Source organism: Phalacrocorax aristotelis, chromosome 7, assembly GCF_949628215.1.
Source record: "Phalacrocorax aristotelis chromosome 7, bGulAri2.1, whole genome shotgun sequence".
NCBI classification, from domain to species: domain Eukaryota; kingdom Metazoa; phylum Chordata; class Aves; order Suliformes; family Phalacrocoracidae; genus Phalacrocorax; species Phalacrocorax aristotelis.
This window is the reverse complement of record NC_134282.1, coordinates 21,178,962-21,192,409: the sequence shown is the minus strand read 5'-3', so window position 1 is coordinate 21,192,409 and position 13,448 is coordinate 21,178,962. Positions and strand designations below refer to the sequence as shown.

The 13,448-nt window shown below is 37.7% G+C and overlaps 1 protein-coding gene across 6 annotated transcripts in view; it reads left to right on the top strand.

Annotated features, from left to right (window-relative positions):
• Positions 1 to 13,448, top strand: part of ACSL3 (acyl-CoA synthetase long chain family member 3) — a 54,205-nt gene that overhangs the window by 30,205 nt on the left and 10,552 nt on the right. For all 6 annotated transcript variants that reach the window (XR_012661544.1, XR_012661545.1, XM_075099228.1 and 3 more), the window contains 8 exons: positions 5,234 to 5,343; positions 6,646 to 6,784; positions 8,649 to 8,799; positions 9,404 to 9,527; positions 9,797 to 9,868; positions 10,368 to 10,507; positions 11,227 to 11,399; positions 12,501 to 12,575. Coding sequence is in view for 4 of the 6 variants with exons in the window: in XM_075099228.1 (XP_074955329.1) it covers positions 5,234 to 5,343; positions 6,646 to 6,784; positions 8,649 to 8,799; positions 9,404 to 9,527; positions 9,797 to 9,868; positions 10,368 to 10,507; positions 11,227 to 11,399; positions 12,501 to 12,575 (984 nt within the window). In the remaining 2 variants the exon portion in view is untranslated. The remainder of the gene's footprint in view (positions 1 to 5,233; positions 5,344 to 6,645; positions 6,785 to 8,648; positions 8,800 to 9,403; positions 9,528 to 9,796; positions 9,869 to 10,367; positions 10,508 to 11,226; positions 11,400 to 12,500; positions 12,576 to 13,448) is intronic.

Here is a 13,448-nt window from a genome sequence, read left to right as displayed (position 1 = left end):
ATGGTGGAAAGCCTGCTGCATACCCTAACATAGTCTGAACCTGGGCAGAAGGATATGCATAGGAGCTCTGGCCTTTTTTTCTTGCTGAGAAGCCTATTGAGTGGGGATCCCACCTTGATATAGGAATTGTTTTCAAATGTCTGTTTCATCATCAATTCTTAATATGTCATTCACCTAATGGTAAGCCCAGCCTGGCTGGGTTCTGTGATGTTCTTGGGGTGGGGGATGTTTCTCATTTTCCTCCAGGGCACTCTAGAAGCTGCTGCTCCTCAGTCTCGTGGTTTAGCCCCAGTCAGCAACCAAGCACCATGCAGTGCTCGCTCACTCCCCCCTGGTGGGACAGGGGAGAGAATTGGAAGTGTAAAAGTGAGGCAACTCATGGGTTGAGATAAGACAGTTTAATAGGTAAAGCAAAAGCTGCGCATGGAAGCAAAGCAAAACAAGGAATTCATTCACTATTTTCCATGGGCAGGCAGGTTGTTCAGCCATCTCCAGGAAAGCAGGGCTCCATCACGCGTAATGGTTACTTGGGAAGACAAACGCCATCACTCCGAATGTCCCCCCTTTTTCCTTCCTCTTCCCCCAGCTTTATATACTGAGCATGACGCCATATGGTGTGGAATATCCCGTTGGTCAGTTTGGGTCAGCTGTCCCAGCGGTGTCTCCTCCCAGCTCCTTGTGCACCTGGCAGAGCTTGGGGAGCTGAAAAAGTCCTTGACTAGTGTGAGCGTTACTTGGCAACAACTAAAACATCTCCCCATTATCACCACTGTTTCCAGCACAAATCCAAAACACAGCCCCACGCTCACTACTGTGAAGAAATTTAACTCTATCCCGGATGAAATCAGGACACAGTCTTTGTCCTCTTTCCCATGCCACATTTACCCTTCCTCAATAAGAGGTGGGCTGTAAAAGCCAAATGTACAGAAATTCCAGATTTACTGCCTACCTACACTAAAGATGTATATCAGTTAGGCTTGTTTTTCAGATTTTTGAAGTAAGCGTAACAAGAAAATTGTCTTAAATGGTTCTTCTCTGCTCTAACCTCGAGTCTGTTGCAGTTTGAGAAGTGATATGTTCATGAGAATATAGCATTTTTAATTAAGTCTTTACTGTGTGGTTATTTTGTCTACACCCTTACGCTGTAGTATTCCCTCAGTTTTAAGGGTGGAGTTGGTTGGAGATGTACTGCCTTAGCCCGTACTGTTTCAGAATCAGCCTGCTTGCCTTGTATAACGACTGGCTCTGTGGACTGGGAAAGAGTGGCTGTTGTCTACTGTGACTTTAGCAAAGCCTTTGACATGGTCTCTTGTAGTATCTGTACATCCAAAATATCTAGATAGAGACTGGATAAGTATCTGGTCAGATGGATGGAAAAGTCATTGATCCATTGGCTGAAAGGATTGTGATCAGCAGGACAAAGCTGCCAGCTGTTGGGGGTTGATATAGAGTCTAATACTGTTTAATGTCTTTATTGAACATTTGGATCATGGGACAGCGTGTAAACACAGCAGGTCACAGTCTGTAGCAAGTTGGCAGGAGCAGCCAGTACACTGGAGCACAGGGCTGATGTTCAGAAGGGTCTGTCAGCTGGAAAAGTGGGCTGTTGGGAACCTCATGGTGTTCAACGAAGGCAACTAGAAATTCCTCTCTGTGTGCTGGAATAACCTCATGCACCAGTATAGGCTGGGGGTCAACTGGATGGAGAGAACCTTTGCAGAAAAGCACCTGGGGGTTCTGGTGAACAGTGGGTCAACCATGAGTGTGCAGTGCCTTCTTGCAGTGAAGGCCAACAGCATCCTGGGTGGTAGTGACATGGATATAGCAGCTATCTAATGGGAGTGTACAGAGAGGATGAAGCCAGGCTCTGCTCAACGGTATGTTTTGATAAGACTGAAGGCAACAGGCGCAAGTTGAAATATAGGAAAATTTGATGAGATATTAGGACAAATGTTTTCCTTGTGAGGGTGGTTAAATACTGGAGCAGGAGCCTAGAACAGTTGTGAAATCTCCAACCTTGGAGATACTTAAAACCAAACTGGCTATGTCCTGGGCACTCTGCTCTAATAAACTGTTGTGTGCAGGTCATCTTCCCAGGTGCCTTCTAGCCTAAATTCAGTGATAGTTTTGGTCCTTTCTTCAGTGAGTGACTGCTGCTAACTTGCCTGCCAGAGCAGAGATCTGCACAGGCTCTTCTCAGATGAGATGTCTGTGTTGCTTTTAAATTACATGCTTCATAATATGCTGTGTCAGTTCCCTTTCATCGCTTTTGGGGTCTGTTAGATTCCTAGTGACTATCCTGGGAAAAAAATGCAAAGGCTTGTATTAGTTATTTTTTATTTCTTCAGAAAGCCTTACGAATTCTTAAGAAGATTTTGTAATTTGGGGAGGGGGGTACAAACCAACAAGTGAGACAGTGGATGGATGTTGTGTGTACAGTGATATGCATGTGTTTTTTATTTTGTTGGATTACTGTTTTAAATTCCCTAATTGAGATGTGCTTCGGCACACTGTCTGGTGTGGATTTAGCATCTAAGCAGTATGTCACCTTAGGTGAACTTGGCTGACTTGTGTGTTGGCAGATGATATCATGCAGTATTCACATAGTCGGTTTGCTGATGAATTATAACACCCAGATGATGTTGAAGTAGTGTGGCAAGATATTGCTAAATGACTGACTTTAGCATTTTTCAGTTTACAAGTTTCACAACAGCTAACTGCTGTGGTAGTGTTGTGACATTCTTTCCGAATGTGAAATGTATTGAATCTGATGGTACGTGACCAGAACTGATGCCAAGAGAGCAGGTTCATCTGCTTCATACCTAGTGTTGGAGAGAATGCCTTTTGTACTATGGAATTAAAATGGGGAAAGTAATTTTTGTTATGGACTACTCTCACAAACAAGTGGTTGTACGATTAGAAATGCTTGATTGTAAATTTTACGTTGTTTGAAGCTTCTATTGGCAGGAGGTAGCGTGGGGTTGCTAGTTCAAAAAATGGAGAGGAAAAATAAGTACAAAGGTGAGACCAGATTTTCTTCCAAAGTATCTCCTCATTTGTGTTAAGAGCTCTTCACCAGTGTGGGCAGATAAACCACCTGAGTGTATAACCAAATAATGAAATAAATAGGAAAGGTTATGTTTCATTTTTCAATCATACCTTCCTGAACCTTGAGCTGTAGTTGTTTTGTCAGAATTGATTTGGCTGAAGCCTTTAAAGGTATACTTTGCTTCTTATTTTTTATGTATGATGGATGCTGAAATACTCAGTTTAACATTTTAGTTACATTGAAATAAACGGCAAAAGTTTTATTTGTTTCTTTAGGGCAAGGCTTTGTTCTTGTATATTAGCTGGCAAATTTAGTGGTGTTGAGATTTTTCTTGTTGTCAGGCTTCTAGAGCACTATTCCTAGTAGAAATCCAGTTATCAAAGACTCACTTGTACTATTGCATGTATAAAGATGATTATGAAAGATAATCCCTTCTCAGTATGTCTTCGAGAGGAAAAAGGAGAGAAGAAAAAATACCTAAACTTTCAGATTTGCTTGAAAAAGTTTTAGGTGCCAGTGCAGAGAAGTGAGAATTTCAGATCAGAGTCCTTGCTCAGGCTTTTCTCTTCCATCACATCAGTCAGTACACCATCATATAAGCGGTGTATATCTCTTTCACTTTGGCTCTGTCATATAGCTCTAAGCTGTCCTTGATGTACTTATGTAGATGAGTAATTAACTACATAAATGGTTATTTTGGAGATTATACTTTTCTTTCCGGGTGGTGTGTTGTCTTGGTTATGCTTGTTGGCTTGGAGAAACTGAATTTCTGCTACATGTTTATATAACAGGGGTCACTGCAGTAAGTAGAGAGAGCTCGTGGGAACTAGTAGAGGCACTCTTCTGGACTTTGCTCCCACCAAATTAAAGAAAACATAGTGCATGTGCGTTTGCCCTGCAACAGTTCTGAACTATGATGGACTGTTTTAACGGGAAAAATAAGTAGAGGTCAACTATTTACTTTTCTCTATAAGAAAACTGCTTTTGGGTTCTTCCTTAGTGTGCTGCACTGGGTTAGTAATTCCCTGGATTTCAAATCTTGGAAAACAACAGAGTTTGATTTTCATTTATTTTAATTTTTTATTTTTGCTGCTGTGAACACAGTATAGTTACAGCCCTAACGTACAATGGGGTGTCTTGTTTTAATAATTACGAAGTGGTCAGTTAAATGCAGACTAAAACACAAAAGAAATTCAGATACCTAATGTGAACAAAACTTCCAGCACTGATGTTGTAATTGTTAATGATTGTGTGATTGACCTTACAACTTTTTTTGGGATGCCCTCGTTTAGCTTTCTGCTTGGAAAATAGGAAAATTTTTTTTGAGAGCAGTACCTCTCTACCTTTTTGATCTGCCTTTTTCTTCCCCAGTCTCTGTCTTTTCTCATGTAGTTCCCATAAAAATGGCAGGAAATTAAACATGATTTAAAAATTGTTCATATGAAATAATTGTGGTATAACACACTGTTGCTAACGAGCTGTCCTTAGAGACAGGAAATGGTGTTCCTAAATCTTTTCTTTTCCTTGCTGTTCTGTATTCTTCTGATGTCAGTTCAATGTGTAATGATGATGATGATTAAACCTTTATAATGTTGTTGTAAATAGATGGGAAAATTTCATAGTCACTTTTATTACTGAGTGTGAGACTTAATGTGCTGATGGCATGTATTACAGTGTTATAATAATTGCTTAAATTATAAAAGGCTAGTAACAGAGCATGCGAATTCTGAAAAAAGAAGTCACCTAGATGAAAGCTGCTTCTTTCCTGTGTACAAGAGGACTTAAACAGTGTATTAAACTGAGAACAGATGCTACTTCTAAAATGGTAAAAGCCATGAAGGTACAAGAGTACATCTAGAAGAGAATTGCATAGGTTGATGTGGTTTTGATATCTCTGCAGGCCTTTTTTCAAGTTCTAACTAAAAATGGTTGAAAAATAGTAAACAGTCACATAGACAATGGTTGTTCTTTATTTCTTCAAGAAGTAACTGAAAATTATGCTGTATTTAAATCCATGTAATATGTACTTTCATAAACCACAAAATTATACCATTTTTATTAGTTTTACAAATATTTTTGCTGTTTTGCCTATCTTAGAATAGGTTAATCTCAGCCCTTTATTGTAAACTATACTTGAAAGTGTGAAATAGATTCACCATTTTTTCCTGCCATTTTCTGTTTCAGTTGTTACTCTGTATGCTACTCTGGGAGGCCCAGCAATAGTACATGGGCTAAATGAAACAGAGGTGACCACCATCATTACTAGTAAAGAACTGATGCAAACAAAACTGAAGGTCAGAAAACTGCTATTTCTCTATCTTTCCAGTGTATCTGTTCATTATTGTTAAAATGCCTGATTCTGTTGTACAAAACAATGATTTATTGCCTTTCTATAGGGCAGACACTTCTTTTAGAATAAGATTTATATATCTGTCTTCATGTACAGAAAAAAAACATAGTTGGCCTTCAGTGGGGTTTAGGCTCCTCAGTGACTGTGGAGAACAGGTTGAGCAATTTGGACTAATGAAGAGCTGCAGCACTGCCTGGAACAACACCTTTACAAGAAACCGCTATGGTTTCTATGTGGATTTAGTGCCTATAAATTTAACAGTTGAAGCAAATGGGAAGAACAGAAGAATGTATAAACTGTATATGAATAGCTAAATGTCCTCATCCTCCTAATTTACCGTTGGAGGATTTCCCAGCAGAGAATGGCTTTTGAATCGAAAGATGGGTGCTTGAAGAGCTAGCTAGAGCTGTGTTCCAGTGCAGGGGAAAGCTTACTAAACATCGAGAACAGTCAAAAAACCACTTTTTTTACTTACTGACCCAGATTGAATACACAAGTGGAACAACTAATTTGCATGAGTTTCATCATGATGTGTTTCGGGGGAACTTGACCTTTCACATAAGGAAATTGTTTTAATTAAAAACTGTGCAATATTGCCGAATTTTGAATGAGAATTTCCCAAACCTTTTTTTAAAGTTACTAGAATGACAGTGTATATATAGTGCACGTTTATTTCAGCTTGCAGTAAGAGAATGAATTTCTTCTGCTAGAGATGATAATCATCTCTTCTTCCACTAGAACACTGATAATTGTTTTAGAAGTCACATTTTATTTGAAATGCTTAACTAATAATTTTTTGCATTTTTGCTAGCTGTTGCTCATTTTAAATAGCATAGTAATCAAGGAGCAACAGAAGAATTATTGTGAGCTTAGTGTTGCTGCCCAGGACCTTTTCTTCTCAGTATTCTATGAGAGTAGAAGGTCAAATATCTCTACAAATCTTTGCACTCTTATTCATGGACTTCCCTTGAAATTAGACCCGGATCAGTAAATGGTTGGAAAAGTTTTTGGACTTGGAAGTGGGAAGTTCAGTTAGTTCTGCGAATCTAAATGTGGAAAGTTTCAAGCTTTGCAGCTGTTGGAGCTAGGCAAGTTTATCCTCTGATATTTTAAATCCTCAGATATTTTATGTCAGTGCTTTTTTTTTTAAATGTATACAGGAGATAGATTTTTTTTTTTCTCCCCTCTCCCTTCTCTTTGGCACAAACCTCATGTTTGATTTCTGAATGCGTGTTCATGTCTACAGGAAATTGTTTCTCAAGTTCCACGGCTGCGACATATTATTACAGTGGATGGCAAACCAACAACATGGGCAGAGTTTCCCAAGGGAGTAATTGTTCACACTATGGCTTCTGTGCAAGCTATGGGGGCCAAGGCAGATACTGGTAGGTTATCTCTTCTTTCCATTTGAATCATGCCATTTATTGTCCTGCTTTGACCCAGTTGAGTAAACTTGGGGAAATTGCAGATCTCAAAAAATTATGCAATGATTAACAGCAGATATTATCATTTGCTTTTTCTTTAAATAAAATCTGTGGGGGTTTCTGGTTTGGTTGTGGTTGGATTTTGGGGTGTGGCTTTTTTGTTGTTTTGTTTTTTCAACAGAGCAGAGTAAAATGCTTTTAATAAAAACTGTCATCTTCAATATCTGACTCTTGTGGAGAATAATTTTTAGGATAAGCATTTAGGCAAGGATAGGAATTTAGAAGGCATTCTTATGATCAGACATATTTAAACCAGGTTATTCAGACCACACAGAGAAGATGATTGTGCATTTTATAGCAAAAGACATCAGTAATTTGCTACCATTAAGTTTTGTTAAATTCATAAATAACAAAATGTAAATAAGCCATTTAAATCTCATAGAACCTGGTCACTTTTATTGCACTTCTGAAAGTATCAATCTACTACGCAAATTGCTTGAAATCTATTTCCAATCTATGTAACGCTTCAAGAATTCAGAATTTCAGAAGTGTTTTAACTAATATAATAAATGTTTATTCTTGGCTCTGAAGAGCTGCTAAACCGATTATCTTAAGTTTTCATTATATTCAGCAGTTGCTTTCTTCTGTCCTTATTCCTTGTGTTTTCAGAATCTTTTAACTGCTGAAGGCACATGAATGTTGGATTGAATTTTGTTTTAGGAGTAGGATGGTTGGTTAATCCATTTGCTGGTGATGTCCAGGGGAATGGCAGCTTTGCTCCCAACATTATGACCTCTCAGTTCCTTTAAAAGATGGTTTTCTGTTTTCAGTGTACCAGTTTTATGTACTATTAAAACTGTTTTGGACAACACCAACAGAAAAAATTATGCCTCTAATTTATTAGCTTCTTGAGGTTTGTTAATCTATGTGCTATGTAAAAAGGTGTTTAATCCTTCTTTCTTCAGTCTTTTAAATACCACATGCTATACACTATACTAAAGGAACATTATCTTTGTCAGGGTAACTATTCATACATTGTGGAATACTAGAATGAATTGCTTGTGGTCAAGCATGTTCAAACAATACTATACCAAGTACATGAGATGCTGCCTATGCTTTTTTCCTCTCTTGTTCATCGTGCGGGATAGACAGGATTCAGTGAGTGGGAAATTATTAAATATGCTTTCACTCTTCTTATTCAGAGTATATGTTGTGCCACATGTATTGCACATTATGCAGTTTTTCTTCTGAATAAACACAATTGTTTTTGTATTGTCTTGCTCTCAGTGCAAGTATTTAAAAAACGCTTTAATCCTATTAAAGCTATTGAACTTCCTTGAAATATTTATAGAAATTGGACCTCATGTTGGCTCAGCAGTGCCTTGCTGCAGGTGTTGCAAATGAGGCAGCATGTTGTTCCCCTGCTGGGGAATGCATGAGAAAGTAGCTTTGCAAATGGGGATTGACCATGTGGCGGCACCGAATCAGTGGAACATGCCTTCCTGAGGATGTGAAGCTCAGTGGCATTTTGGAGGAGCCAAAGCTCTCTCCATTTTTCTCTTGTCTGTGGGAATATGGGAAACGTAATAGAAAAGATGTTGTCGTGGTAATCTAGGACAATCACTCAAAGTATTGCTTAGCTAATACAAAGAAGTGAAGGTCCTTAAGCTTGACCACAATCTCTTTAACCAAAAGCAAAATGTAATAGCAACAGTCATGTAGTGTTATGATGGAATGACTGTTGAAATATGTTAGTGTATCAGATCTCCCAGTCTAATAGGCTCTCCACGCAGTATATGTTCTCTTTTTTTAACACAAATTGCAGGAAACAGACAGCAAGCCAGGCCTGTGCCCTCGGATATCGCGGTGATCATGTACACAAGTGGATCCACAGGAGTTCCCAAAGGAGTTATGATCTCCCATTGCAACATAATTGCTGGCATAACTGGAATGGCTGAGAGGATTCCAAATCTGGGGTACGTACCAACAGCTACTTACCAGCAAATAAAGAAGTCATGTAGTTGCATATAATTTTAGATTAATTACTGTATAAAATGTTAACTGTTTTGTATTGCTTTGTCTGTGATGCATCATACTATGCACTGATGTCTAAGCATCTTCCAGTACTGCATTAAATGACATGACTACTTCATGTGCTGTTTGTTCTCTCGTCTTCTGTATGTGGGCAAGACCGGGACACAAATGCCTGTGAGGCCGCCTTGCACTAGAGTGGTTGAAAGCTTCCCTAAGCAGTACTTCCTTTGGTTAGTGTTAAATTCTGTGGTTTCTTTGTTTGGTGCAGTGTTTAATCTTGTCCACAGAGTTGCTTTTGCAACCATAACACATGGTTAATTTTCTTGGGATGAGTAAGCGTCAGACTTTGTTCATGCCTTAAACCTACCGTAGGTAGTAAGTAACTTTTGAAACAAAACCAGTATTATTTGAAATACATTCTCAAACTCAAAGGCGATTTTCTGCTTTCTCTAGTTCTGCGTTAAGCTCTGTGTAAATTTAGCTTAATGACTTATCTGAGGACTCTAATAGTACAACATAAAGCTATCTTTTAAAATTTCTTTACAGGGAAAAAGACATCTATATCGGCTATTTGCCTCTTGCCCATGTTCTGGAGCTGAGTGCTGAACTTGTGTGTCTGTCCCATGGATGCCGCATTGGTTACTCCTCGCCTCAGACATTAGCTGACCAGGTACGTTGTAGATGTAAGCCCTTATGGTAAAAAAAAAATATAATTACTTGCATCAGATCTCTGTAATATTTCTTAAAATATATTACAACAAATCTTCTTTTCTGTAAGGGTTTTGTGTGTCATGAAAACCAGGTATTGGTGGTTATGACTGGTACTCTGGACTAGTTTTAATTATTATAGTTTTAGTTAAAATGATTGTTTAAAAAGTGTGCTATGTCATTTTGTTTCTCATGTTAATCTTTAATGTGTCTACTTGTTCTTCACTTTAGTCCTCTAAAATAAAGAAAGGAAGCAAAGGTGATGTTACTACACTTAAGCCAACCCTGATGGCAGCTGTCCCAGTAAGTAACTGAAGGATAAATAGTTTTTTAAGTTACTTTTAAAATATAGTTCATAATTCAAATTTTTAACAAGAAAATTAATGCAATGATCATTTAAATATAAAAGGTAGAACCTTGTATGTTAAGATAGCTTAAAATAATATTTTTGGTATTTGTCTGTTGGGGATAAACTTCATATGTATGTCAACATTTTTCTTTAAATAGCTATGGGGATTGGATTGCTGCTTTAATTAGTCACCTGTTGTTTATCATAGTAAACGAATGGAATAAAGATAGTTGGCAGCAGGCAGCTTGGGGGTAGCTAGTGCTCCTGCTCAGCTGTTTGCTTTCCTTGTGCCTGTGACCATCTTGCTATCTCTTAGCAATGGAAAGGGAAGCAACCCAGGAGTGGGTTATCATGTGGAACGTACTAAAATTTCTAGATCATTTTCCGTTTTTGTTGCACTGAATTTAGGATTTCTGTTTCTTTGAGTTAAAGTTAATTTTTTTATATAACTAGGAAATTATGGATCGGATCTACAAAAATGTCATGAATAAAGTGAATGAAATGACTAGTTTCCAGCGGAATCTATTTATATTGGCCTACAACTACAAAATGGAACAGATTTCTAAGGGTTACACTACCCCACTCTGCGATAGGTAATTTTAATTTTATTTTTAATGGCACAAAAAACCCGCTTATCAAAGTCTTACCACATGAGCAGTATCTGATATTTTTTGTGCTTTTCCTTGTTTCAGTGTTTACAGTTTGAATGTGAACCAGTCTGTAATTAAGTGTAAATTCAAACAACAGAACAGTAGTCTGTGTGATGGTTTTAAATATTTACTGATATAATTTAAATCTTACTTGACTTGAAACTGGGGATTTATATTCATTGCATTATTTTCATCAGGGGTTTAATAATGGGTTTATACAACTCCTGGGTAAGGTGGGAAGTCTATTGCTATAGACAACTGTAGACCACGTTTTCACAGAAGTGAATCATAGAATATCTCAAGTTGGAAGGAACCCATAAGGGTCATCGAGTCTAACTCCCGACTTCAGTGACACTAAAGGATGACATAAATGCAGAATTTATATAGCTTATTTAAACTACTTCTGAGGAGAAAATCACAGAACTTTCCTGTGTAACTAAATCTGTGTTCTCAGAACGTGTAATCCCTCTTCAAATTAGAATGGGAAATAAGCTTAGAAATCTGTGCCTGTGTTTTTGAAAACTTAAATGTCCCCCTTCGAAGGTTTTCATTTTTGCCATGATTTATTTGAAGATTATGGAAATTTTCAGTTCAGATACAAAATCAGGTACTCTTTTTTTGTTTTGAAGCAACAAATATATACTCTTATCTTTGCATTTTAGCCTTATTTTCCGGAAAGTACGAATGCTGCTAGGTGGAAAAATTCGCATCCTGCTTTGTGGAGGAGCTCCACTCTCTGCAGCAACTCAGCGGTTTATGAACATTTGTTTCTGTTGCCCTGTAGGACAGGGGTACGGACTAACTGAATCAGCTGGAGCTGGAACAATCACGGAAGGTCAGTGTTGGCGCATCCCGCTGAGTGCTGTGATAGGTGCCGAGTGCTCCATATGTATCATTTTTGACAGTCTATTCGTTTGGTGTACGCCACCAAGCACAACAGGGGAATCCTGGGAATTACTTGTAGTCATAAATGTATAAAGCAGTAGGAGTGCTGATTTTGACATATTGTGCTAAAACTGGTGACCTACATATAAAATGAATGTTCTCATTTAGGATAGAGAAACCTGTAATAGTGTCAACAGGATCTTGGCATTATTGCACTTATTGTTGAACTGAATAAATTATTTCTAATTTTGGTGAGTATATTGAGATGCTAAGAAAATAGTAAAATGGAATGCAAAAGCCTGCACCAGATTTTAATTTAATATAACAGAAGTTAATGGTTTCAGTTGCCTTTTAGGACTAAAATTTCATTCATATTCAGTGGTGGCAGAAGCAGTCAGAGCTCCTATTTTTTGGCAATGGCATGAGCTACCTAGGAATTGTATGAGGAGTATCTAAGGTTCATGTCTAGATTGTGCCGGATAGTAGAATGTGTATTGTGTTCCTCGGTGATCCACAAACTGCTGTGATATTTTTTTTATTTTATTCCAAGAGGCATTTGGAAATGGCTTCTTCAGTAGCTTGGAAAAAAGTAGTGGAACTGCAATACAAATGATGCAGTCCCCGGTAATGCTCTTTTGGGAAGGTGCCCAGATGCAGAAGTGTTTGGGATGGACACTTCAGGGAAGTGAATCAAAATATAGAATCCCTGAATTGTTACAAAATGTTACTACTTATTTCAGAGTCCAGCAAACGCTATCTAAAGCTATACCACTTCTGAAGTCTAATCCCATACAGGCAGCTGACTATCAGAGCTGTGTTGATATGACTGGAGGTATCTGTAAATACAGTCATCTGTTCTCTTTGCAGGACAAGGATTTTATCTGCATTACCTTCACAGATCTGTTGGTTTTCTTGGAAGTTCTGTTCTATGAGTTAAAGTTCAGAAATAAGTAGCAGTTAATTTTTACCAAATAATACGCATGGTAGCAAAGATTTTTCTAACCAGTTTTTGTAAAATTTTTTTCTGAAAATGCTTTTTTTAAACTTCTAGTTTGGGACTACACTACAGGGAGAGTAGGAGCACCTTTGGTCTGTTGTGAAATCAAGTTAATGAACTGGGAAGAAGGTGAGAATTTATGTGATTAAATTATAGTGTGTAAGAACTGTATATAGCTATTATTCTATTGGGCTTTGCTCAGTAGGAGCACTTAGAAGACTATTTCTTGGCTTTTAAAATTTTAAATGCTACTTTCACCTAAAAAGTTTGATCTTGGGGGAGAAAAAAGGTAAAATAAATTCCTCAGTGGTTTTTAAACTTGGATATCTAGACAAAAGCTATCAATGTGAGTGGCATATTGACTAGGTTGTATTATGAGTCTGTTTGGCTATACTATTTCTTTTATTCCAATCTCTCTAATTGTATATGTATGTTGTGTAAATATATACAGCATTGTACCTCTTTCCGATTTAGATCAGTGTTCTTGCAGGGCAGGGAGCAGATCTTGTATGTTGTGTCTTAAGAGACGTGGGATTCGGGAGACTTCAGCTAAAGTGCGTGCGTGGTACCTTCTGTTGCCATTAAGAAATAATTTCAAAATAGTCTCAATATTATTATTAAAATCATTAAAACATTGGCATTGGAAGCTTAATGGATGTTATATAAAATATATTAAAGGAAGTTTGGAATATAATTAGGTGATTTCCTTTCACTGTAGGCTTTTATGCATTGTAGCATAGAAATACATAATACTTAAGGGTGTTTGGAGCTAATGTGAAACCTTATAGTTATTTTCTTTCCTAATATATGAGGTGAATTTTTTTTTATTTGTATGTGTGAAACTGATAGAGCATGGTAGTCCTGGCAGAAGGATTGCAGAGGGGTGGCATTTGCCATCTGCATGTGTGTGAATTTCACTGTTTGTAAACACATGTGTTAAATAGCTGTTTATATGCTGAAAAGAATTAGAACCAGCTTTCCTCTTACTGAACTATTTAGGCA